Below are 26,349 nucleotides of genomic sequence, written 5' to 3'. Positions count from 1 at the left end.
GACCTTTACTAACCTCTTCTGCCAGAACACGTATTTCAGCTGGTCTAGATCCTTGAGCAACAAGAAAATTCTCAATTCTGTCCAAAAGTTCCTCAATATCTCTAGTGGCATTTTGAGATTTATTTTTAGCAGCTTGAGCTTGAGCAAAAGCTAACTTGGCTTCTTCTAGAACTCGGTCAGCATTCTCTTTAGCATCTTTCACCTAAAAGATATAATGAAACCTTGTGTACATTTGAGATTTCTAAAACAAGCTGTTGAAAAATTATACACAACAATTTTGAATATTTAAATGTGGTCACCTCACTAACAGTTCATAATTTGTGGTTTTATTACAGTCTTAATTCTTTAAGTTCATTAGGTAGATGTGTAGTGTAGTAAGTATATGCACCATTAAATTATATAACTCACTTTGAAGAGGCGATTATTTGTTGCAGGGTAATAATTCAGTACACATTGTGGGTATATGCAAAACATTTAACTTTTCCATTTCATAAGAGTTGTATTTTACTGTTTATTTCTATTTTTAAATAACAAGAGAAATATAAACTGGACAAGATGTAATAACTTGTTTGATAATTTTTCTTCTCTTCACTAAAATGTGTAATTTCATTACAGGAAAGAAAGAATGATATAGAGGTCTAATTTATATTTCAATTCTCTACTTTTTCTGCATTAGACTAGTTGAAAAAAGTGGAATACTGTAAGCTTGAATTTATAACAATGAAATGTCTTCTGAAATTGCAGGTTATTAAATATTCAATACAAAATTATGTGCAAATTTATTAGAATATGTCAGCAATTGCCATTTTATGAGCTATACACTAAAAATAATTTTGCAAATTAATCTTACAGGAAATGATTATAAAATTAGTACATAATAATGCCTTTACATTTCTTTAATCATAGTATTTAGTGATGTCACCTTTGTCATAATTAACAACTTTGCTTATTTTTCAAATTTTCTGGTATAATTAGATTCCATTTTTTTTAAAAGCTGTGTCCAGATGATTTTCTTTAATAAAGTTGATACTTTTATCAAACATTTAAGTCCAGCAGCAAATCTCAGATCTCTTTTATAGGGTTAGGATCTGATTTCATGGCAATCATTCCATTCACTTGACATTTCCTGATCTTTTGAAAATTTGACTTTTCTCAGATGGGTCATTTTCTTTTTGAAATATAAAATTCTGCCCAACCAACAATTTTACCTCAGGATAAAGCATGATGGACCATTATACAATGGTAGTTATACTAATTCACAATTTTATAAATTGTATAAAGACTGCCAACACCATTCATAGATATTGTACCTTAGATTATCACAGAGCCTTCTGCAAGCTTGACTGTTGGCATAAGATATTCCTTCAGCAACTTCTCATTGATTCTTTGGCAAAAATTTATATAAATGTCACTTGGAAACAAACTACTCTCTTCTGGTGAATCTGGGCACTTGTCACTACTTCCTCCCCACCTCCACCCATAAATATAGTGAGCCACACTTATACAAAGTCTCAGAATCATCTGTCCACAGCACTGTTCCAAAGGCAAAATAAATGTTCCTTTGTAAAAGCTAATTTCTTTGCTATATTCTATATTTATAGCAAAGGATTTCTTGATACAATAATCCCTTAGAGACCACATTTCTTAAATGTTCTTAAGAATACTTCTTGAGCCTTTAACCATGAGTGATTTAACATCATCAAGGTTTTTCTAGTTTTCCTATGAACTGATTTTTTGAGATATCTAACATCTCTTTCAGTGAGCTTTTTTCTCAGTGTACTGCACTACCTAAAGTTAAGAGACTGACATCTTTCAGCAACCTCTTTTCTCCATATGTTGCATTATCTAAAGTTAACGGACTGATGTGTCTTTCAGTGTCCTCTTTTCTCCATTTGTTTCACTTCCTGACATTAAAGGACTCAGTTTTCTTATATATTGTTGAACATGTAATTTACACTACTTAGTAAACAGCCAACCTGTTATTCAATTTTCTCTTAAATCCAACAGCTGAGTAAAAAAAGAAAATCACGTGTGACAAACTTTCACCATTTTGTATTTAGATTAAACAATTTAAACAAGTCTTAAACATATACTGCACTTAATCATTTGTGATAAGGTATCAAATATTCAAGTCACTTCTGTAATGCTGAAGTCATGATTTCTCTATTTTGATGCTTTTACCAACATTTTACATTGTCATTATAATGTCTTGTAGTAACAAACACCCAAACTTGAAAAACAATGGGATGCTTCAATAAATTTATATGTTACTGTAAATATCAAGTTTAAATTACAAATTATTTTTTACACTACACATGTACAAACAAACTACATTAAATATCTACTTTCTCAAGTAGGTCCTTTGAAGCATCTTCCTTTTGATTAAGAATCTTCTCAGCTTCTTTAGCTAAATCAAGGGCATTATGAGCTTTTGTGACAGCTCCTTCTCCACAGCTGATCCCACCACATTTGTCACATCCAGCTCCCCCACACAGAGAGTCACATTTGTACACAGTTCCAGATCCATCACACACCTGTAACAACACATAAATCCCAAATTGATTATCTAAAAATGTGAAAAATACTAAATACTATACCACATACATCAACTAAATACTACATTGCTAAGTCTAATACCTCATTTTATATATTTATATTCAATTTTCAAGTAACAATATTGTAATTATAATTTTCCTATATGAAAAAGTATTTCTTCTGACATAAGTAGCTATTCTCATTCAATGCTTCCCTCTATATCACAAAAATGTTCATATGCTGAAAACCATAAGCTCCCACATACCCTGCAATCATCATGATTCAACTAACTCATGTGTAAACCATCATGCGACAACCTTCCATCAACTGGAGCGAGATGCACTTTCTAGATGAAAGTGATGCCCTCTTTTTGATTCTACCAAATGATCACTTCAAGTTTTGGTAGAAAATTGAAGCACTGATTTTCAGTGGGGAGGATGAGTGAGAAGGTACTACTGGAAATAGAATTTCAGTATAAGGAAAGTTATGAATTCCAATCTGATACATTAACTTTGTTCACACAAATAGTTGAAATCCCACAATGAATCAGTGGAGGGAACGAAAGAAGCATTCTTCAAAAGCATTTGAAGAACACCTTTAACAAGGAGGTCCTCACATTAGAGGAACATGTGTAGGAGATCACAATGCTTCTGTACCAAGTATACTCTTTATCCAATCTACAAAAAAAAGGTGATGCAGACATGGGTGGAAAATGGGAGAAGCACATCTAAAAGGAAGAGAACAATGGTTGGATAGGGATCCCAACTACCCAATTCCAGTTTATGACCTATAACATGGTAGTAGCGAACAACAGTGCAACTGAGTGAGGAAACAGACACACCTCTCATAAATGTGTGAGAACTTATGTTGATTGAACAATGGCAGACCTATTAGTGCAAGAACAGTTCATGATCACACGTTACCAGTCTTACAGGAGAGAGCACCAAAGATGAGGTGATCAAGCTAGCAAAACAGTATATGGAAGCCCATGGAGATAATACAACTGGCCAGTTCAATAATATCCACTTAAATTCAAAATCAGTGATGGTTCACCAGAGGCAAGAATGCCAAAGATGACAGGAGGTTAACAGACAGAAGAAAGAATAGATACTATATTTGTTATAAAATAGAATACACTGCAAAGGGGTACAAGTCCATTACCAGTAAACAAAAGAAAAACCTCAAAATAAAGTAGCTGGAGCTAGTTACAAAAAACAGAACTAGTAAGAAACAAGAAAAGAGTGACTGACACTATGAATGCTGCTACCAAAAGAAAGAGAATCAAGACTAATATTCAGTTTTAGTTTTTGGTGGTCAGCTCAAGTTAGCAAACAGATTAACAACACTAAGTGATGAGAGCATGTGGCAACTATCAACAGGTGTCATCAAATTATTATATGCTAATATGTGGATACTATATTGGAGAAGAAAGAAAAGAAAATTCTAAGAGATACTGGGTGTATTTGTGAGACTCAATGATCAGGTGACAGGCAAAGAATGAGGGAACAGTGAGAAAGTTTCTTATAGCAAAAATAAAAGATGGACACTCCATATCATGTAGAGGGTCTTCAATCCATGTATATCAAAGAACCAAAACATGATTTGGTGATAGGAAATATATTAGGCAGTATAAATTTGGAGGAACTAGCCCTTTCATTATTGGTTGGGTGGAATCCACCCAGCTCACATCCATGAAAGTAATTACACTGTGATTTTTGATGATGTATGCATATATTTACAAAATTTTGAAGATTATTGGTAAACACTAGCACTTTAATACAAAAAATATCGAGATTTTTTAATTAAGCATTAACATTTTTTTTTAATTAAACATTTTCTCATAAAATTTGTTCTTTCAGAATTTTGACTATTTTAAAATTAAAAATTTGTTATATATACATTTAACTAACTCTGAATATATATATTATTTTAAAAACAAGTGAAGTGACTGCTGTTTGTTTCTATTTTAATTTATCTCCAACAAGTCACAGAAACCTCTGATCAAACAGCAAAGTGAAGAAATCTGCAAGAACAGAAACAGTGAGTCAACCAGATGAAAACCCCTGACCCAAAAACCAACTGTTAAAAACAATTCTACTTATGTCAGTAAACATCCATAGTCAAAGGGCCAATGAAAATTAAGCCTGATGGTAGGCTAAAACAAATTGATAACAAAGCTCATTGTGAACAAAACATGGCAGCACCCTCAACCATCTGAAAGTCAAAATGCAAAATGTACTAAGTTTAAATACAAAAGATGATGAACAGCTCGAGGAAGGGGGTGTTCTTCATTGACAACATATACATGGTACTTGGAGGGCTGTCTAAAATTTACCATTAGTAATGTCATGAAGGTCATGAAGCAACTTTTATTCTAAAAATGGTCACTTAATACAATATTTTCCTCATTGGTGTTTCTTCTATCTTACCATATTGTTGATATCAGTGATGCCCCCTTCTAGTCTTTTTAATTGGTCTCCTATGTCATTCATAGTCACTTCATTTTCTTCGTAACTTTTGTTGTAATGATTTTGAGCCTGTTCTATCAGATTTTCTGTGTAATGACGCTGGCGTTCAGATTCATAAAGAATAGGTGTGGTGTTCCTAACCTGACCATCTGCAGCTCGTGATTTTTGCTGGGCAGCTTTAGTAATATTGAAAGCACCTTGAAAAAACAAAAAAAAATTCACACAGACAGCTAAATATTCAGTTATATTTGTCTTTTAAATTATCTAAAATTGTATTAAAGCAAAACACCTATCATACATTTACACAGCGCTGCAAATTTAAACTTCATAAAAATTGTTTTCGTTTTAATAATTTCCATAATTATGCTATACAAGTTTCAAAAATAATATTCATTTTTTTTCAAACATATGAAGATTTTTTTTACAAATCAAGAACTAACTGTTACTCAGATTAAATTAGTATTTTGTTTATCACAATGAATATTCATGTCACGATTTATCTAGAGAAATCGATAACCAGTGGGTGTCAATGTTTTAAGAATAACATTTGGCCCATTTTCAATGAAAGTGATTCAATTATATAATATCTCATACAAAGTTTTGTTAAAAATCTGTACATGGAGAAAAATTATATTTCAGATTCAGTATACAAAAATTACCGTAGAATGTGTAAAAATTAAGACAATAACACTATTGCACACATGTGTTATTCAACAAATTTATTACTGGCCAACACTAAGCTAGGAATAGAAGAGAGTTAACAGAAATTGCTTGATTAACAGTTATTTAACAGAAAATGTTTATAGAGCAAAATAATCCACTTTTACCTGTTACTAATCAATTTCATGTTCTTCTTTTCTGAACTATTTACTTTTTACAGCAGTATGTAATTTCTTTTTAAAATAAAGGCTTACTGCACTTTATATTTAAAAACATTTCTTATTCATATGTTGGGGAAAAAATTCTAAGGAAAAAAAGAAACTGCATGTAGTATAAATAATAAAACACAACCTCACCTATGTATCACAATTATTTTCACATAAATAAAAATACCATCTCCCTTTCTACTTTAACATAAATAATAAAACACAATCCCCTTGCTTACACTTGTTTTTAACATTTTAAAATAAATAATAAAATGCAACTCTTTTCTGAATTACATCTTTAAAAACATTCTTCAAAAATGTTTTTCAGTAAGTTTATGTTAATTTATAATACAGTCCCATAAGTGCATTAACAAATTAATCAATCTACTCTCATGGGATTCTCTTTCAATATTATTTTTACCTTCAACATTAGCTTCTTGAAGAGCACTTGCATTATTTTTCACATTCTGTGCATCTGTTACAAGATCTTCAGCTCCGTGTTGTAGGTCTGTTAAGACTAGGTTAGCAGCAATTATTCTATTTGTTGTGTTGCCTAGGTTGACTTCTATGTCTTGTAGTTCAGCTTCTTTTTCAGCCAAGATTTTTCTAGAATGGGAATTACAGATAAAATGCAGGCTTTTTTTTAATTGAATATTAACCTTGAAATGGTGAATTAACTATCCTAAACTTCTAAATTGTGAGGACAGATTTTTCTCATCATCATATGCAATTAATTTTTTTGCTTTAGACTGTTATATCATTTAAAATAGGGTATATTAAAGTCTGAAATATTTGAAAAAAAAAGTAACAGATAATACACAAAATAGGTTACCAAAATTTTTTAACTTATCTATACACACAAGGATGTTTACATCAGACAAATTTTCCCAATGATTGATCACTTAGCTTCTTCAGTTTTTTCAGAATAAAATCTTACTTTAATTCATATACCACATCCTAGAGTTCATCAATGTGAAGAGTTACCTCAGTCTGTCAGCTAGCTCTTGGACTTCATCAATGTCTCTTTCTGTGATGTTGGGATTGTTTAAAATTTCTCTGACTTCCTCTAATTCTTTCTCTATTGCAACAAATTTGTCTGTGTATGCACCCATTGTTCCAGTGTCTTGAATGTCTTTAGCCTGAGCCACTAATCTTATAGTTTCATCTATTTAGTTCATAAACAAGACTAAATAAAATGTGACATTAAAATATTTCAGTCATCTTCAATCGCAAGTTTAGAGCAAAAGATTAAATTTTTAAAATAAATTTCTTTTTCATTTTTCAATAAATAGCTTTTGGAACATTTGAAAATCAGAAGTATTCCTTATGATCATTATGTCGTGTTTCTAAAATGCACAATGTAATAACCAGAAGTATCCCTCAGTCTTGTTAGAAATACATCATAATGAACAGAAATATTACTCAACTTTGTTAGACACACAGTATAATGACCAAAATATTCCTTAACCTTGCTAAAAATAGAACAAAGATCAAAAGTATCACTAAAGGTTGTTAAACAGAGAATTTTATTATCAGAAGTATTATTTGACCTTGTTACACACACAACATAATAATCAGAAATATTCCTTAACCTTATTAGAAACATAACATAAAGAAGTTCTCTTGGCTTTATTATAAACACATAATGATCAGATGTATTTCTTAACCTTGCTAACAATACAATATAATAATCATACATACTCCTTAATCTTGTTAGAATCAGAAGTATTCCTTAAATGTTAGACTCAACAGTAACAGTGTTAACAATAAGCTACTGGTACAAGATATTGAGTATTTATTTACTGTAGGAGTTAAGCAGTCACAGTTTGTTAGATATAATGGGTGCAATGAGTGAATTTTGAGAACTCAGAAATGGTGTGTACTTTTAAAGATTCTAGTAATGAAGATGTGTAAATTGTTTGTCTAGTTTGTAGGTTGGAAGAGAAGTTAAAGGCTACCTTAATCAAAGTAGGGTACAAAGATAAAAAAAACCGTTTAGAATATGGGAATGATAGCAGGATTTCAAGATACACTTAAGCATTCACATACAATTGGTAAATCAGCTAACAACTTTCAGGAAGTTAGAAGAGGACTACTATTTGTGTAAAAAGTAGTTAATTTAGTTATAATGTGCCTATTCTTTTGACAACAATAAGTTAGCAAACTGGACAAAAAAGTGGCTGGATGAAAGAAAACAGAGGATTGTTATGAATGAAGTTCATTCACACAAGACTAATGTCACAAGTGGGGTACCTCAGGACTCAGCCTTATGACCTTTGCTCTTTTTGATTTACATCAATGACATACTTAAAATATGCAGATATATTTTCTTTTTTTTAAGGTCTTCAGTGTTGCTAGCTGTGATGAGGATGCTACTGACGTTATAAAGGATTTAGATAATTTAGAGAGTTGGGCGAATAAATGGCAGAAAGGGTTTCATTACATCAAATGCAAGATAATGCATGTGGATTATCACAATATGAACTACAAGTATAATTTGGATAGAAATAGTCTTATCAGTATTATGAAGAAAATGGATCTTGGTCTAATAGCAGATTAGTTTCTAAAGCCATCCAAGTAGTGTGCTTTTGCTTGTGGTAGGGCAAACAGGATTTTAAGTTGTGTCTACAGAAATATTGAAGATAAGCCTACAGATGTTATATTTTATTGTACAGGTCACTGGTTAGGAATACTGTGATCAGTCTTGGGATTCTTACTTCAGGAAAGATATTGAATTGATGGAAAGGATTCAACAAAGGGTTACTAGAATGGCACCTGGGATGGAGGGTTATCATATGAGGAGGGGCTGAAATCTCTCAAATGTTTTCCCTCAAAGAATTAGGGAAATCTGACTGATGTTTAAGACAGTTTCATGTTTTCTAACAGGGTGGTCTTTAGGTGTTGTAGAAAAAGTAAATTTAAGTAAGTTTAAGATAAAGCTTGATAAGTTTATGAATTATAGGAGCTAGCTTTAAGAGTTATTTTAATTATTTCAGTTTAGATTAGACCAACAGGTTCCATGTTGTCCCTAAAATATTGTTACTTCATCTCTTAAGCTTATAAGAAACATAACATAATAATCAAAAGAGAATTCCAGTGGCTGAAGATGTGAACAAGTGATCATTTTGCATCTTGGGGTGAGAGAAGAAGATGTATCCAAGGAAATGCCTATACCTGGAACCGAAGGAACTGGATTTTGGGGTTTGCTGGAAGGTATGTTAGGGACAAAGATGGGTGTTGACATTGATTCATCAACTTTTTTAAGCATGGAGGTCAAACGACTTTATCTGGTTTGAGAACGATTATTTTGGCAGCACAGAGATATGTCTGTACTTCCACTGTAGTTGTGAAACGAAGTGCAGCAGCATATGTCTGAGATGAAGTGGTGGACAGCAACTTTCGAGCTTCAAGGTAAGTAATGTTTTTAACCAATTTCAAATGCTGCATCTCTTTTTCTTCCAACCATTTAGGGCAAGAATGAAAGTAGAACAGATGAGAGCCATTGCAATTGACACAACAAGGGTCCGTTTCACATTCACAGGCATTGTGGTCCTTGCCACCACAACCAGCACACATCAAAGAACCACAAAATTATGTCTTAGAGTGACCAAACCACTAACACTAGAAACATATGAGAGGGTTTGGAATGTATGACCGTACCTTGCAATTAAGATAACCTGCCTTGATGGTGCCAGGTGCATGCAGTGGTGTAAATATCAGAATGAGGGCATTGGTCAGCATCATAATTCCATCTTTGCGAGTGGAAAACTGGGCAGAAAAACCAGCAAAAATCTCTGATTTGAGGATGTTCTTCAAATCCCTCTCCTAACTAATTCAAAGTAGCATGAAACGTAACCTCAACAGGAATATCCCCAAAAGTCTTTGTTGAGATGTGGATGTTTCCATCAATATATATCCAGAACAAATCTTTATGACTGATTTTGGAGAGCCAGCAAGTCCCTCAAACCCTTCTGAATGAAAAAGTGAGACATCTGCCCTAAAAGTTTGTCTGAAAGAGAGTGTAGTATAAGAAAATTAGGTACAGGTGATACAGATGTTGAAGATTGCTGGTCAGAATCTTCAAGATGTGGTTGTTTACCTATGGACTGTTTTTTCACTATTTTATTTAAATTTTTTATTTGAAGGATCCATAATAAAAAAATAATATTTCAGTGCCCACTGACTCCACCCACCATGGAGTCCTACAAGGGGATGCACGACAATGCCAAACAACGACACTACAGCAGCACCAGGGTTTCATGAGTTACTGAAACACCAGCATCAGATAAAATGGCCACAGCACCTGTTGAGAACATCCAACACTGGTACTTAGTTGACCCTAGCCCAAGTTGACCAGCCAATCGACCCTGGGGGGGGCACTCCAAGACAGTCTTTTCTGCAGACCAATGGCTGAAGTTTCATGATGATTGATCCAAGCCCTCCAACTCTGAAAGGAAGCATTTATGAGCAGATGCATAACTTGTTGCAGTAGAGGAAGTGTCCTGCCTTCTGACTTATGGGCTTAGCCAAGCAACCACTGCAGACTGTCTCTCAGGGAAGGTGGCATAAGAGGATCCTGTGTAAGATTCCATCACAAATAGTAAGTGACTGTGCCAAGAGGACATGATGAACAAAAACATCCATGAAGTGTGAGTTGTCAACTCCTGCTCAGAATGAGCTAAAAGGAGCCATACATCCAGTTCATAATGGAATCACAACCCAAGAGCCTAGAAATGATGAGAAACAGCTTGTAAAATGAGACAAAACACCTATGCAGTTAAGGAAAATCCAAAGAGAGAGCATAACAAGGTAAACCACCATAAGGTAAAAAAACAGAAAAGAAGGTCAAAAGTGAAATGTTCACATGATTTGGAGGTAGGGAATGGAGAAATCCATTATACACACTTATCAAAAGGTAAAGACACCCACCTATGGGTGAAAAAAAAAGATTTTGTGGTAAACTTGGGGAGAGTGATGAAGTAGTTGACATGAGAAATTGATGACTCAATCAATGGTCATCAATCCTCAGTTGTTTCAGAGACAATGAGAAAAACAGAAAGAAAACCTCCAGGTATATGGTGAGCTGGTTCAATTGTTTGATATTAATTAAATCCTCTGACAGATGCAGGCATATTACCGAATTTCAAGTTGGAGGACAGGATAAGGGTAATGAGAAACGAAAAGAGGAAGGAAACTGAATAAAGAAACCTTCCAAAAACTCTTAACACCCTTTGATCATTGACAAAAGGAAGCAAGCAGAATAGACACACTAACAGTTGGGCTCCTACAGAACCCAAATCCTCAGAGTAGTTACTGGTACCAGTGGCAACAGATGGTACTCAATCAAGGAAATCAATGAAAAGAAGTATCCAACACTAAAAGAAAGGGGAAAGGTCAAAAGGAATATGTGACATATGAGGTTCCAACAGATATAAATGAGCTACAAAAGTTCACATCACTCACAGCAAAGGCAAGAAAATAGTACATGCAAAATGGAGGACAAAATGAAAAAGAAACAGGTGACAAGAGTAAAGGAACACAAACCCAATACTGAAATTCCAATAAGATAGAATTAGACCTAAGAGAATCCCCAGGGTGGGAATGGGAATGAACAGCAAACTCTAGAGGCAGAAAAAGACAAACAAAATCCTCATCAGCTAACAAAGGCTCAGCATTTTAAGTAGGAGCCATGAGAGAAAGGGGGAAAGGATGGACTGTGTAACATTCAACCTCCAGACTCATGACAGCAGATAATTTTGTTGTCACATCACCTTCACGTAAGGCCTGTGTAATCCACAAGTTGCTGATGTAACTCCTGAAGTGGGAAGATGAACTTCAGAATGCAATGCATAGAACAGTTTCATGAAACTTGAATGCATAAATAAAGTGACATGAATTAGCTGATGAATACAAAAAAAAGAACACAACTGAACCAATCAAATGAAGTTTAAAATGAACCACTTCATGAGGAAAACAAGGCCAAACAGACAGCAAAAATAAATAAAAGAGCATATCCAAGCTCAAACTCTGCCAAATGAGAAATGGAAGCTCGATAGAGGATTCTCAAGGGTGTCACATGCATTCCATCAGCATGTTATGCAACTACTAGTTGATAGATAACACATGATGATTTGCATGAAACACACATTGGAATACACTAATTCCTATAAGGGGTTTGGAACAAGACTTGTAAAATGCATAAAGAAAACGTTTGCATATAGAGGGCAACAATGAATGAGAATACCTTATACTGTGAGATAAATGCCACATCAAAATACTGTATTATTAATGCTAGCCTTGGGGAAATATTATCTGGCCAGGGCCTTTTTTTTTTTAAATTCACAATTTTTTCTTAACCAGCTCAGAATTAATGCATGATGTGGAATACTGCTTAAATCTTCATTCGTACAAACTAAAGAAAAAGCAAAATATAACAATCTAGCCATCTCATAACCATCAGATACTAGCTTTTCTTTATCGTCCCTCAAGGCTGCTACCCTTATTTTAAAATTTTATTTGCCCTCAATGCACTTAAAATGCTCACTGATAATTTTTTACATTTTCAGCCAACATTTCCTCATACATCCTTTTTGACATCCTAATACCAATCAATTTAAATTTCTTAACACTCCTACGAAAAGACGTTTCTAGTCCTGATTTCTCCAAGCCCGTTCCCCTGGCTGTGGTTTTGCTAGATAGTGGAAAGGGACAGTGGGAATCTTGTTAATCCATTCATTGATGGATTTAAATGGCAATTTCATTTAAATACAAAATTATTAGCCTAATATTAATAACCTTTCAAGTTGCTCTGGGGCCTATTAGGCCCCACTTTTCGTAGGAGTGTTAAAGTTCTTATGCTTTTCTTTAATTTTATCTCTTTGTGAGCCAACCTGTATTTTTACTTGCAGCCATCCTTTTCTTTCTTTAAAGAATATATTTAACTTGACTATTTAGAAATTCATCTTTTTAAACATTTTCCTCATCTGATCAGTGTTTCCAAATAACTCAGCTGCTCAATGTAATGATCAAAGTATTTATTAACCTTGCCATAAAACACAATATAATGATAAAAAGTATTTCTTAAACTTGTTAAAACCACAACATAAAGGATAGAAGTGTATCTTAACCTTATTATAAACATGACATAATGATCAAATGTATTCTTTAACCTTGTTAGACACAATACGATGAGCAGAATTATACCCTGACCTCAACATAATGATCAGTAGTATCTGTAAAGCTACAACTGAAAGCAGTTATTCTAGTAACATATATATGCTGTACAACAAAAAATGAGCATAAACTCAAAAACAAATTTATATTTATTTCACTCAACGTTTTGCTTCTACAACGTTTTTAGGAGAAACCTACTACTTACATTAATAAATTTACAATGTGTAACAGTTCATATACTTCTAAATTTGTTATGCAGACCAATGGTAATTTTTCATTAAACATTATCAGAAATACCTTTTAATGAGTAGATTATTATCTACTGACAAACTTGCAGTGGTTTGTCTTATCTTTAAATGCAAAAACTATCTTAGTAATATTGTTATCAAACTCATGAGAGGGAAGGACATGGAACAACTTCTATTGTACACAACCAAGTTTAAAACTATATTAAGTACAACAGTAAAGTCAAAATGAGACCTAGTGATCAGAAAAATAACAAGAAACTGATTTTCGTTAAACTTAAACAAAAATTAACAGTTTACCTGAACAAAGCTACACAAGTATACTACAGAACAGCATACAATACTTTGATTTATACCTTTTAACTCCTGTATAATTAGGCTCCAATTACCAAAACAGTCCCCACATAGACTGCAGTAAGGTGCCCTTCCTGTGTGTCCTCGACCACACTGGTCACACCTATCACCAGCTATACCATCCAAACAGATGCAGGTACCATTGTTCTGATAACACTGAGGAGTAGCAGATCCTTCTGTGCTACACTCGCATCCTGAAAGGAGAGCTGACTATTTGTGGTTCAGACTGTAATAATGCACTTCATGTATCACGTACGATATGTATTATAGATTAGTTTATTAAAATAATAGACTTGGTACTACCCATGCAACACAAAATAATTTATGTATACAGAAAACACAAACTGCTAGAAAAAAAAAGCTCAGCAATAATAGCAACAGACAAGAATCATCACATGGAAATTGTATTCTAACTAGGAAAGAAGCACCACGGCAACACATAACTTCTTTATAATTGAATGTCTATGAACTTACACATTCCATCCTTAACAAACACACATATCTACTTATCACTATTTATATCCAACAATATAAATGTACTCTATAATAATCTAAGTTTACTTTATAACAGTTTAAGTGATTTGACAAACTATAAAACTTTTTTCAAACACAACCTGCTTTAAATGATTCACTGCATATGTTTAAAAGTAAACTGGTTTTATTTACTTACGATAACACTGGATGGATGGATCTCCCCAGTGATTGGATTCACACTCGTTACATCTCCTTCCTCCACGACCAACTCTACAGTGACACTGGCCATCAAACTACGAAATCAGACGATTAAAAACAGTTCAATATGACATGCCAGGGTGATTGCCACTTAGTTATACCTGATATATACATATAAAATAAAAACACAAACATTATGGAAATTAAAGTTAACATTTTCCTATGGTTAAAATGTACTTCCAATAGATAACTGCTCATACAATAGCTTCCCTCAATTTATGCTACCTTTATATGTGCAATTTTCTTTCACTCACCACTAGCCTTGAGGCTCCCACCTAACATCATGTGTTTGCCCATGGTATAGCTGTGTTGTAGCATGCAAATGAGCACATGACATCCCAGCACTATTTTATTTATACATACATACACACACACAAAAATAACAGCCTTATAAAATATATGCAAAAATGTCTATCTCTTACATTCTCCAATTACAATAGTTATTTTGTTCAGTGATAATGATTTTGTATACAGTATAAAAAGATTAACATTTTCCTAACTCAAAAATGTATTTCCAATAATACCCATTTTCACACTAAAGCTATTACTAGACTATATGTATTTCTTTATTTTTGCTCATCTAAGCATTGGTCTAATTTTTTCTCTCTTGCTTCAGTCTTTTATTTCCCACTTAATTGCCATTGATGATATTTGTCTTGTGACATTCTCTGACACTGTATACAAGCACCACCTTAAGATAATACTGTCACTTTGTTGAGAGTGATCCAATTTGCAGTCTCTAACACTAGCTCTTAATGCAGAAGGACAGGAGTGTGAGAAGGAGGTAAGTATTATTATAAATATATTTTCAATTTAAAAACAAGTTAACTTCCAAAACATTTTAATATCCCCTATGCTACATCTAGAATCCCACATTGTTAATGTGGATGGGCCAGTGAGAGCATTATCCATGCTGAATGTGTCCACAAGGAAGTGCTATCAATGTAACCCACACTGGGTGGGCAAGAGGAGGTCATTTGATTTGAAAAACCAAACAAAAAAAACATCATTAGATCTGACTGATGTTACTGTACTGTCAGACCAATAAAGGGCTAACTTGAGTTTCATCAGTGTAAAGGGGAAATTATAACTGTGGAGATGATCGGCTCTAAAAGCAAGAGGCAATCACTTCACCTGAGACTTTATGCTTCAAAAAGAAAGTGACAAAACAGAAGTGCTGGATGCATGAAAAAAGCTCTCACCAAGAGTATTGGCAATACTCTTGGCATCAATAACCTCCTCCCCATTGGATAGCAAGATGGAAAGGGAATGGGAAATGTACTTCACACTGAGCTTCAGAATCATTTCCAAGCTGATCTTGGAACTAGTTGTAGAAGAGATTCTAGTTATGAACTTAATCCAAGACTCCTTTTGGCTTTGATATCTAACCTACAGTAAGCCACTGCTACCACACAATCATCTATCCATGGCAGACAGATGATGACAGAATCAAGTTCCAATAAAGTGGTGAAAGAGGGACAGTTGGCCTGGTCTAACTTCCACTGTGGAATGCAGATCGGGTGGCACTAACCAAGTTTAATCTCCCATTAAATGATAGGAAAATTATCATTGCCCCATGGATCACTGTCAATCTTCCAAATTAGGCAAGAGAAAAGTGAAGGGGAGTAGGAAGAGATCAATGGCAGCAAAAAAATGGCTAGGTATATGAAAATAGGTATAAGATCCAGTATTAAAGAGAGAACAACTGTAATTCAAGGTCATACACTTATCTCATACATAAGTATGATACATTAATTTTTGATTGATCCTAAGTCTCTCTGGGATAGCCGTAGAACGAAGTTCTCAAATATAATGATTTGCAGGAGACAGAAATACTACACATTGGAAGGAGTTGATAATGTGAAATGAATGACCCAGAAACAGATCCATTCTCTAATGAACCAATGGAAGAAAAGGAGTGGGATGTGGCTGATTCACTTTTGGCTTCTCAGGAGGCAAAATTGGATCAGCCACATCCCACTCCTTTTCTTCCATTGGTTCATTAGAGAATGGCCAACTGTCCCTCTTTCACCACTCTCTTGGAACTTGATCCTGTCATCATCTGTCTGCCATGGATAGATGATTGTGTGGTAGTAGTGGCTTACAATGTCCAGGAACCTGCCAATGTAGCTTTGTAGCACCACAGAGAAATGTCACCCAACCAAATTTATGTCTCTTTCTCACTACAAATAAGGTCACAGACAGCCTCAACCAAGAGCAACTGTGAAAAACACTAAAACTCAGATTTGGGATAGAAGAGAACCAAGTTACTTCTGGATTGGATACATTCATGTGTGAATGCACATTGTAAATCAGCTTGCCAAACAAATAGTATTTACAATAATTGTACTACAGAAGAATCCATCAGTGAACATTTGAACAGTGACAATATTATCTGGAGGAGGTGCTTATCTACAGTACAAAGAGAGAAAGGACACTGGCATAGGTGCAGAGTGTTACAAGACAAATATCACCAATGGCAATTAAGTGGGAAATAAAAGACTGAAGCAAGGGAGAAAAAACCAAACCAATGGTTTGTTGGACAAAGAAAAAGAAACATTAACCATTGAGTAATAGTTATAGTGTGTGTGGAAAAGTATGTTTTTAAATTGGAACTTGATGAATACCTGGGCTAGCAACTTGAAACACTATCTAGAAATCTTTCTAGACAGATGTAGTCCATGAAGATTTTAAGTATATTTGCCTGTGATTAAACCTTTTACCTCATGCAGTGAACACTTAATATAAAATTGTGCTACCACTACATAATAATAAACCTTTTATCAAAACAGTGCTACCACTAACATAGAAACAAACCCATAATTAAAATGGTGCTACAAACCTTTAATTAAAATGGTGTTACCATAAAATTATAAACCCTAAACTAAAATAGTGTCGACCACAACACAGTCATAACATTACAACTGCTGCGCTGTTATTATCAAGGAAATTTAAGTGTACATTATTTAAAACATTCCATTACTTTACACACCTCATTACACTGAGAATCATAGGACCCTAGAGGGTCACAGTTGCATTCTTCACATCCATGACCACTTCCCAGATTCCAGTGATTGGGTGCACACTCATCACATGACTGACCTACAACGTTTGGAAAACAATGGCACTGGCCTGTAACTTTATCACAAGTTCCAGCAGAATGATTTGTACCCAGTCTGTTACAAATACATTCTAGAGAAGAAGAATAACAAAACAATGTTTATTATACCACAGAATCTAAGAGGAAGCATCTACATATATTTTAATTAAGTAAAAAAAAAGAATAAAATGGAATTAGAGTTCAAAGTAAACTTTTATGTATAATTTTACAGAAAAAATTAAAACAAATTTTAATAAACACATAATTCCATGAATTGTAGGTTAAATATTAATTAAAAATGTAGATTATTAAAAAATTTCTGATTAAAATTTATCAGATGTAGGATTAGGTATGATTTTACAGGTTGTAATTTTGCTGTGAAATAAAGGAACATTATATTTAATGTATCAGATAATGAATTATATCTGAAATTACAGTTCATGCTATGGTATCGAGAATTATGTATACTACCTTTTGTACAGGCAGCTTATATATGTTAAAGATATTTAATGTACTCTAATAAGATCCAATTTTTTATACAATGAAACTATAACTTTTTTATTATTTTAACAGTTTTACTATCTCTTGTCTGGAAGTACTGGAAAAGTAGGGAACTAATGAATTAAATGAGATAACGTAACAGGATCATTTCCAAACTTTACTTTATCTATATACAAAACATTGAAGTACATTGAAAAGAAAACTTTCTAAGCTTTAGATTCCATTTCACTAAAATATGTATGCTGATATTTTGCCAATGACTATTATTTATCTCATTTCTTTCGCTTTTTTACAATAACAGACAAAACTGAAAATGTAATTACCAATACACTGTTGTCTTGTGGTCATGCCATAAAACCCAGGCTTACAGTGCTCACAGTGAAATCCTTCTGTGTTAAACATACAGTGTTGGCATTTTCCTGTTCTGGTATCACAGTTTCCAGGCATGGTCTCATCAATGTTGTTGTTACATTCACACTTACGACATTCACCACCAGGAGCATTTGGATTTCCAAAATAATTATTGGCGCACCTATCACATCTTTCTCCTAAACATATAATTAATATTAACCTCCAAACAAAGCAAGCTATGTACTCAGATTGAAACTAAAATTAAACTTTGTAACGAACATAGCCAACTAAAGTATATTTTCCTTATGTTGTTACTTATAAAGATTATAATGTATTGCTTCATCAGTTAAGTATATTTTTGTTTTTACTCATACTTTTAGCTATAATCCCAATAATATCTCTTAAAGTTTGGCTACCTTAAGAAATGGTTAATTCTAAATTAAAATATTAAATTAACAGTGCAAAACAATTTCTGTAATAAACATAGAAAAGAATTAGATATAATGAGTATCTAACCAATACTGTTAAGAAAGTAACAAGAAAGAAATAAAAGTATACTTCACTAACGAAATATACAAACATTAGCTGTTGGCTTTAAATACTTTAATGCTCACTAAATAAAATAATATTTTTAAATTTCTGTATAAAACTTTACAAAATTATTCCTAATAAAATGTGGGGACCAATTAAACACTCCCAACAGCATGACTTTAAAATAACAAGACATCCAATATAATTTATTATTCCACGTTACAGTCAAGTAGTAGAACATTAATTAATACGAAAAATTTAAAAAAATGAAGATACAATATACTAAATCCTAAATGCAACTAAACAAATTTAATGCAACCATTAGATGCTAAGCAAATCTAAACTGTTGTCCTTAAAAAATACTTATTACAATAAATGTTTTGTAGAAATTTTACAGATATTTTATATTAACTATATAAAACCAATGTGTAGACATCACAAGTATCTATCTTGTACCTAATGTGTTCAACAGTGAAGTGCAAAGAAATCTAATGAAGATAATGATAATTTCTAATGTAGCTTGAAGGACATGAGGATGAAAAGTTGATGATTTCTGATGTAGTTTGAGGTATGTGGATGAAAATATGGTGTTAATTTTCATGCATCTTTGAAGGTATATGGATGAAAAAAAAGTGACAATTTCTGATGTAGTTTAGGGGCACATGGATGAAAAGATTTAATAAAGAGTTCCTTTTCTAAAAATATTAAGAAATGCATTTCCATTCCAAAGTAACAACTTTTTCCCCTGCATCATGAATCATAAATAATTCTGACAATAATTGCATGGAAACAGTCTCAGAGGTTTCGTTTTCATAATGACAAAGGACAAAATTATATTCTTTGTTTCATGTTTGATGGATTACCCAACATTTTGATAATTCTCATTTCTTATAACAAATACCTGCATATCCAAGGCTGCAATCACAAACAACATTTTGGGTTCTAGGATCAAGGTAGCATCCATGGACATGGCTAACTTCATTGCCTGGTTTTACAGAACAAGGACAGGGTTGACAAGATATTTCTATTCCAATTCTTGGATCACCATAAAAACCAGTTTCACACCTATATCAGAAATAATGATATAAATACAAATTTGAAAAGCTAAGAGCAGTTCATCCATACAAATTATTTTCTAAATTTTAACTTCGAAACTTAACTGAGAAGAAAATGTTCCTGTATTTTGTACTTACTCGCCATCAAGTTGATGAATTTCTAATGAAATTCAGTGATCTACTAAAAATAAATTTATACTTACTTACCCTCAAATTAGCAAATTTCTAATGAAATTCAGTGATCTACTAAAAATAAATTTATACTTACTTACCCTCAAATTAGCAAATTTCTAGTGAAATTCAGTGATCTAATAAATTATAATAAAATAAGTTGTAATTACTCTGTCAAATTGTTGAACTTCTAATGAAATTTAGTGTTCTAATAAAAGTAAACATTTTCCTAGACTAAAAATGTATTTCCATTAGTACTTAACTCCTATGACAATATAGCTATTTCTTGATCTCCAGGGTTTCCACTTTTTGTCAATCTAAACACTGAAAATACTTGCTCCAGTCTTTTATACCCCACTGGAATGCCCTAGGCAAATCCTAATTTGCAAACTTCTCCACCACCTTCAATGCTTTCTCTGTTTAGGTACTACACATAAGCACCTTATTCAGATAATATAATCACTTTTTTGAGACATAAACTATCTTTTAATGGGGAGGTAGGAAGGGAGAATGTCAGCAGAGGTAAGTATTGTTGGAAATACAGTTTCAGTTGGAAAAATGTTTACTTCCAAAACATACATACCTCCACTGACAATATAGCTAGAATCTCGTACTGAGAAGATGGAGGGGCCAGTGCAGGTACAATCCATATACAAAGCACATGTACAGAACAAGAATTTCCTAAAAGTGGGGGAATTAAACTACATCCAGAACAGATATAATTTTCACATATAACTCAGTTCTAATATTGAAGGTGGAATAGAACAGAGTAATCATCAGTACATGTCTGCCCAAACCAGATAGCAGAGGTTCTGCAATTAAAGGTTGGAATTAAGGGGCTGTGGTACGTACAATCATGTGAAAAAGTTAGGACACCCTATGAAAGCCTGTGTATTTTTGTAACATTTCTGGATATATAGATATTTAATCTCAATTTTAACAATACTGGGAGATTATAGGAATATAACTAAACAATTAAAACTGAAGAAAAGACTTTTCAAGATCTTCTGTAAATGTAATTCTACAAAAATGCATATTCTAACTTAAAATGGCTCAACTCACACACAAGTGTATCACACCAGGTGCACATGATTAGAAGATCATTACTCAGCAGTTTGAATGAGGCTTGCCCTATTCAAACCTCAGATATTTAGTTTGGTGTGCTCCTGAATGTTGAAATGAAAGTGAGAACCATGGTGAGAGCTGTCTGAGGCCTTCAGAAAGAAAATTGTAGCAGCTTATGAGTCTGGTAAGGGATTTAAAAAGATCCCAAAAGATTTTGAAATCAGCCATTCCACTGTTCGGAAAATAGTCAACAAGTGGAGGGCTTTCAAAACAACTGCCAACATGCCTAGGTCTGGTCATCCAAGCAAGTTCACTCCGAGAGCAGACAGCAAGATGCTAAAAGAGGTCTCCAAACACCCTAACATGTCATTATGGAACCTACAGCAGGCTCTGGCTACTGTTCATGTGAAAGTGCATGCCTCTACAATCAGAAAGAGACTGCACAAGTTTAACTTTCATGGGAGGTGTGCAAGGAGGAAATCTTTGCTCTGTAAGAGAAATATCAAGGCCAGACTGAAGTTTGCCAGAGAGAATGTAGACAAAGACCAGGACTTCTAGACTAATGTTCTTTGGACAGATGAATCCTAAATTGAATTATTTGGACACCAGAACAGAGAACATGTTTGGCATAAACCAAATACAGCATTCCAGGAAAAGAACCTCATACCAACTGTGAAGCATGGAGGTGGAAGTGTCATGGTTTGGGGCTGCTTTGCTGCAGCAGGACCTGGACAGCTCACAGTCATAGAATCCACCATGAATTCTACTGTGTATCAGAGGGTGCTTGACGATCATGTGAGACCATCTGTAAGAAAATTAAAGCTGAAGTGGAACTGGACCCTGCAACATGACAATGACCCAAAGCATACCAGTAAATCCACCAAGGACTGGCTGAAAACTAAGAAATGGAGAGTCCTGGAATGACAGAGTCAAAGCCCAGATCTTAATCCCACTGAGTTGCTGTGGGGTGACTTAAAATGGGCTGTACATGCAAGAAACCCCTCAAACATCTCACAGCTGAAAGAATTCTGCATTGAGGAGTGGGCAAACTTTCTTCAGGCTGATGTCAGAGACTGGTAGATGGCTACAAGAAGCATCTGACTGCAGTTATTTCAGCCAAAGGGGGTGACACTAGCTATTAGAGGGTTAGGGTGTCCTAACTTTTTTATCAGTTAGAATATGCATTTTTGTAGAATTACATTTACAGAAGATCTTGAAAGGTCTTTTCTTCAGTGTTAATTGTTTAGTTATATTCCTATAATCTCTCAGTATTGTTGAAATTGAGATTAAATATCTATATATCCAAAAATGTTACACAAATACGCAGGCTTTCATAGGGTGTCCTAACTTTTTCACATGACTGTATATTACACATTGGTGGCTAGGGACATTGGTCTGTAATGTTATTTGATTGGATACAAAGCTGTAGCCATAGTGTGATGTGTTTTGCATCAACAAAATCACAACAAGCAAGAAAGCAACACCTAAGTGGACAAACTTTCTCCTCCACTGAAGAACACCAAAAAGCAATGCTTCAGGCTCAGGATGACCAATTTATGTATGCTGTACTCAACCTCACTCCACAACCAAGGGGACGAGAAGAATTCTGCTTGCCCCTGGAATTATGGTAAGAAAATAAAACCTGTGCTTACCCAACGATCTAGGATGGGACCACTTCATGTTCAGAATTATGAGAAGATAGTGGATCTCTTTCATATGACAGTGAATAAAACACATAATTAACATTCAAAGAGAATGGCCATGCACCCCTTAACTGAATAGTTTCATGTCAAATCTGATCTAGAATTATGAGTAGGATCCCATGGAGGCTTGTGCCACTGAAATCTGGAAAAAACTTCTAGAGACCTAAACAGATGAACTCCCAACTTCACCCTTTTCTCCAAGAGTGGAGAAATGCTTGAACAATATGGAGGAAAAGACTCTATCTGCCACATTTGCAACTGGAAACTGGGGATTGTAAGGATTCCCTACCTCTATTAGTAAAATCTGGGGATTAATATGGTTTGAGGTGTCCGGGGGAACTGTGCAATAGGTCCTACTTTTTAAAAGCAAACCAATTCTGATTTATTCAACCTGAAGATCAGCAAGGATGGACAGGATCCCCTTTAGCTTTACTCCTGATAGTCCATAATAAAAAAGTAATACCACCCAGTAAGTGCCTTGATGGTCTTATAGAACACCCCATTTTAACAGAGCCTGTAGCAACCTGTTGTAATTATAGTGAAAGCGGTTACTAGTGCGGAACTGAAAAGAGTGTTGCCTAGGCAGGTATGCTTTCTCTTCACAGAGTGGGATCCAGTAAAAAATTGTGGAACCATGGAGATAAGGATAGTTGAAAACCCTCAGAAAAGGAAACTGTCAAATCATGTGACTAATGACAGTATTAGGAGTGGTCCACACACCAGTCTGCACAATGTCTTCCTAAGGACCACTAAACTGGGTGGATAATTACAAAGATATGATAAATCTGATGAAATGTGACATGTAAACAATTTATCTCATGTAATGATAAGCCATTACAGCCCATGTGAATCAATTTGCAAAGCCATCTCATTAGGGTAATGGGGGATAAGTCACAAGACACAGAAAGGTTTCAAAGAGTGAAAAATAAGTTTGTAGTGCCTAAAAATTAGACAGTATAAGCCACATAACACTTAAGCTCCCTGAGAAGACAAACAATTGTAATTGGAGTGGTCATAAAGGTGAGAAATGGCTGGCAAATGTTTTGGTGAGAAAGATTTCTTCTCTGGCTGTCAAAGTCTTGAGAAGAAAAGACCTATTTGGATAAAGCAGAAAAAATGTGGAATGATAAAGAGTCATATACACATGGAATGCAACCAAGAATGTCCACAAGCCAACAACAACAACGACAAAAATACAATTTAAGAGAAAGACAAAACAAAACACAAAACTAAGGGCTCAAAAAAAATGAATTTTTGGAATTATTGTGACAATATTTCCCACCAAAAGAAATAGACCTCGAGCTACCACCCAGTGTACTGCAAGGAGCTAAAGAATGTTAATATGAAATAAAGATTGTCTTCCATCCAAGTACCCTGAAACTCCTGACTTTGAAATTAAGCTCCCCATCCCTGAAGAGATAATGTGGTAGAATGGGTACCCCAGGAGTAATATTGTTCCAATCCAACCATTATTTGCAAATCAATGATGTTTTTCCTGAGTAATGTGACAGGATGATCCAAAGGATCAGGATACATAATCTATTTGTTGCACAGGGACCATATTTTGGGGACCTCATATGTGCTTATTCTTATGTGAGTATCAACAAAAGAGAAAACCAGCTGCACAGAAGAGGTAAAAAACATAAGTAAGAGCCTAATGGTTCTTTCCGTGGCTTGAAATCTCAAAGGAGTTGGTTGAGTGCATCTTGAGTATTGAAAAAACATGCCCAGATGGACAAAATACTGCATCAGTCACAAAATAGATTTCTCCAATCTGATAAGAAAGCCAACTTTTTTGACTTGTGAAAGGGAAATCTAAGAGTGTTGTTCTGTTAATTGAAGGGATGGAGCCAGTCATTCATATAATGATGTGTGCACAGGCACAAGAAATAAAGGAAACAAGAAGGGGCTCAAACAACTCTGCAGAAGACATAAGGTGATGATGTAAAACTGAAAGGTAAGGCCCTGAACTAAAGCACCTAATCATTGTGCACAAACCTGAAAAACCTCTGGGAAGACTGTACTAAAGGATTATGAAGATAAGTGTCATTAGTACAAAGTGCTATTGTAGGTTCAGAAAAGATTCTATAGTAAAGCAAAAAGAACTTGAAACTTGGTTGAGCCAAGCTAGACCAATAATAGAATGCCAGTCTCTTGTCTTATTGTGTACAACATATAATTGAGAATAAAATCCCAGAAAAATGGAATCAGCCCTCTCTACTGCTCTTTTGACTAACAACTCTCTTATGAAGTTGGAATGAAGCACCACTTGCTGTGGTTCTGTTGAAGGTGAAAAGGCAACAAAATTGGTGGAAGTAATGCAAACTACATGATCAAACTTGAAACCAGAAAATGGAATACCCATGGATCCCTGGTGAAAGAACCCCAGATATCCAGAAAGTGATATAATTATGCTCCCACTGCTCCTCCACCTATGGGATAATCACTGCCACCACTGTCGTCAGTCCACCCAAACCAAAGATCCTTGAGAATATGGACAGATCTTATTGTGGGAACCAACAAACCTGGAAACTGAAAAAGAAAGCCACAAAACATTACAGGTCAATACTCTCAAATTAGTGCCAAAAATGGGGAAAATCCAGTGATAATAAAGAAGACTGTAAATATCTTTGGAACTCCAGCAAATAACAAAGGATGGAAAAAAGAAACTTCCTGCACTTTCCTGAGGGGCAGAAGGCAGTAAACAAACACATTTTAACAAAGTGACTCTACCAAAATAATTCCAACAGCAGACCAGCCAGGAAACCAAAGAAAGAACTTAAGAAAACAATCTGATTGAGGTAAACACCAGCAAAATCCCTAAATTGTCCTCAAATCACTAAAGGGAACATTGATAGGCTTCAGACAAAAGTTGGATTGAAGATAAATACCTCAGGGCAGTCGTAAGAGTAGGACAAGTCCAAGAAAATTGATCTGTTTAAAGTAGTGACAGGTTCCAATATGTCAAAAGGAAGGGGCATCTGCTGAGAATCTAAATAAACCTCCTCTTGGTTGTGATAAGCTAAAATATACTAATCCAATAAATGTGGGACACAAGGCATAGCTATCCCATCACATAAATGAGTGGCAAATCTTCCAGCATGAATAAGAATATCAGGAAAAGAAGGAAAACCAAGCAGTCACTTGCCATCCTTCCTACTAACAAGGAGTAGAGTCAAATGCAATAGGAGAAACCCCAAACCTCACAAACCTGAGTAACCAACTGAAGAAAAGGGACTGATCAAAATGATCCTTTGTTGAGACCAAACTAGTAAAAGGAAGAACTGGAAAAAGTGAGTCTAAATTCTTACCAGTCGTTTCCGAGTCATTTGCAAAAGCTACCTCAGAAACCCCTGGAGAGAAATCCTTGGTCCACATATATGTCTCCATCACATAACGAATCATATCACAGACATCTCTGACTATGAGCAACACCTCCTCTGACTACTGTCAAACACCACACAACAGAGGTGGAAGAGTTCTGGTTGATCTCTGTAAT

The 26,349-nt window shown here is 34.5% G+C and overlaps 1 protein-coding gene across 6 annotated transcripts in view; it reads right to left on the bottom strand.

Annotated features, from left to right (window-relative positions):
- The window catches only part of LOC143247096 (laminin subunit beta-1-like), a 146,278-nt gene that overhangs the window by 35,612 nt on the left and 84,317 nt on the right, over window positions 1–26,349 (bottom strand). For all 6 annotated transcript variants that reach the window (XR_013026369.1, XM_076494551.1, XM_076494550.1 and 3 more), the window contains 10 exons: window positions 19,758–19,921; window positions 18,298–18,522; window positions 17,366–17,565; window positions 14,312–14,408; window positions 13,644–13,835; window positions 6,854–7,034; window positions 6,291–6,475; window positions 4,965–5,200; window positions 2,346–2,534; window positions 14–202 (listed from right to left, as the gene is read on the bottom strand). Coding sequence is in view for 5 of the 6 variants with exons in the window: in XM_076494551.1 (XP_076350666.1) it covers window positions 14–202; window positions 2,346–2,534; window positions 4,965–5,200; window positions 6,291–6,475; window positions 6,854–7,034; window positions 13,644–13,835; window positions 14,312–14,408; window positions 17,366–17,565; window positions 18,298–18,522; window positions 19,758–19,921 (1,858 nt within the window). In the remaining variant the exon portion in view is untranslated. The remainder of the gene's footprint in view (window positions 1–13; window positions 203–2,345; window positions 2,535–4,964; window positions 5,201–6,290; window positions 6,476–6,853; window positions 7,035–13,643; window positions 13,836–14,311; window positions 14,409–17,365; window positions 17,566–18,297; window positions 18,523–19,757; window positions 19,922–26,349) is intronic.

This window comes from Tachypleus tridentatus, chromosome 3 (genome assembly GCF_004210375.1).
Source record: "Tachypleus tridentatus isolate NWPU-2018 chromosome 3, ASM421037v1, whole genome shotgun sequence".
Lineage (NCBI taxonomy): Eukaryota > Metazoa > Arthropoda > Merostomata > Xiphosura > Limulidae > Tachypleus > Tachypleus tridentatus.
The sequence above is the reverse complement of the archived record's forward strand: the minus strand, read 5'-3'. Positions and strand labels throughout refer to the sequence as shown.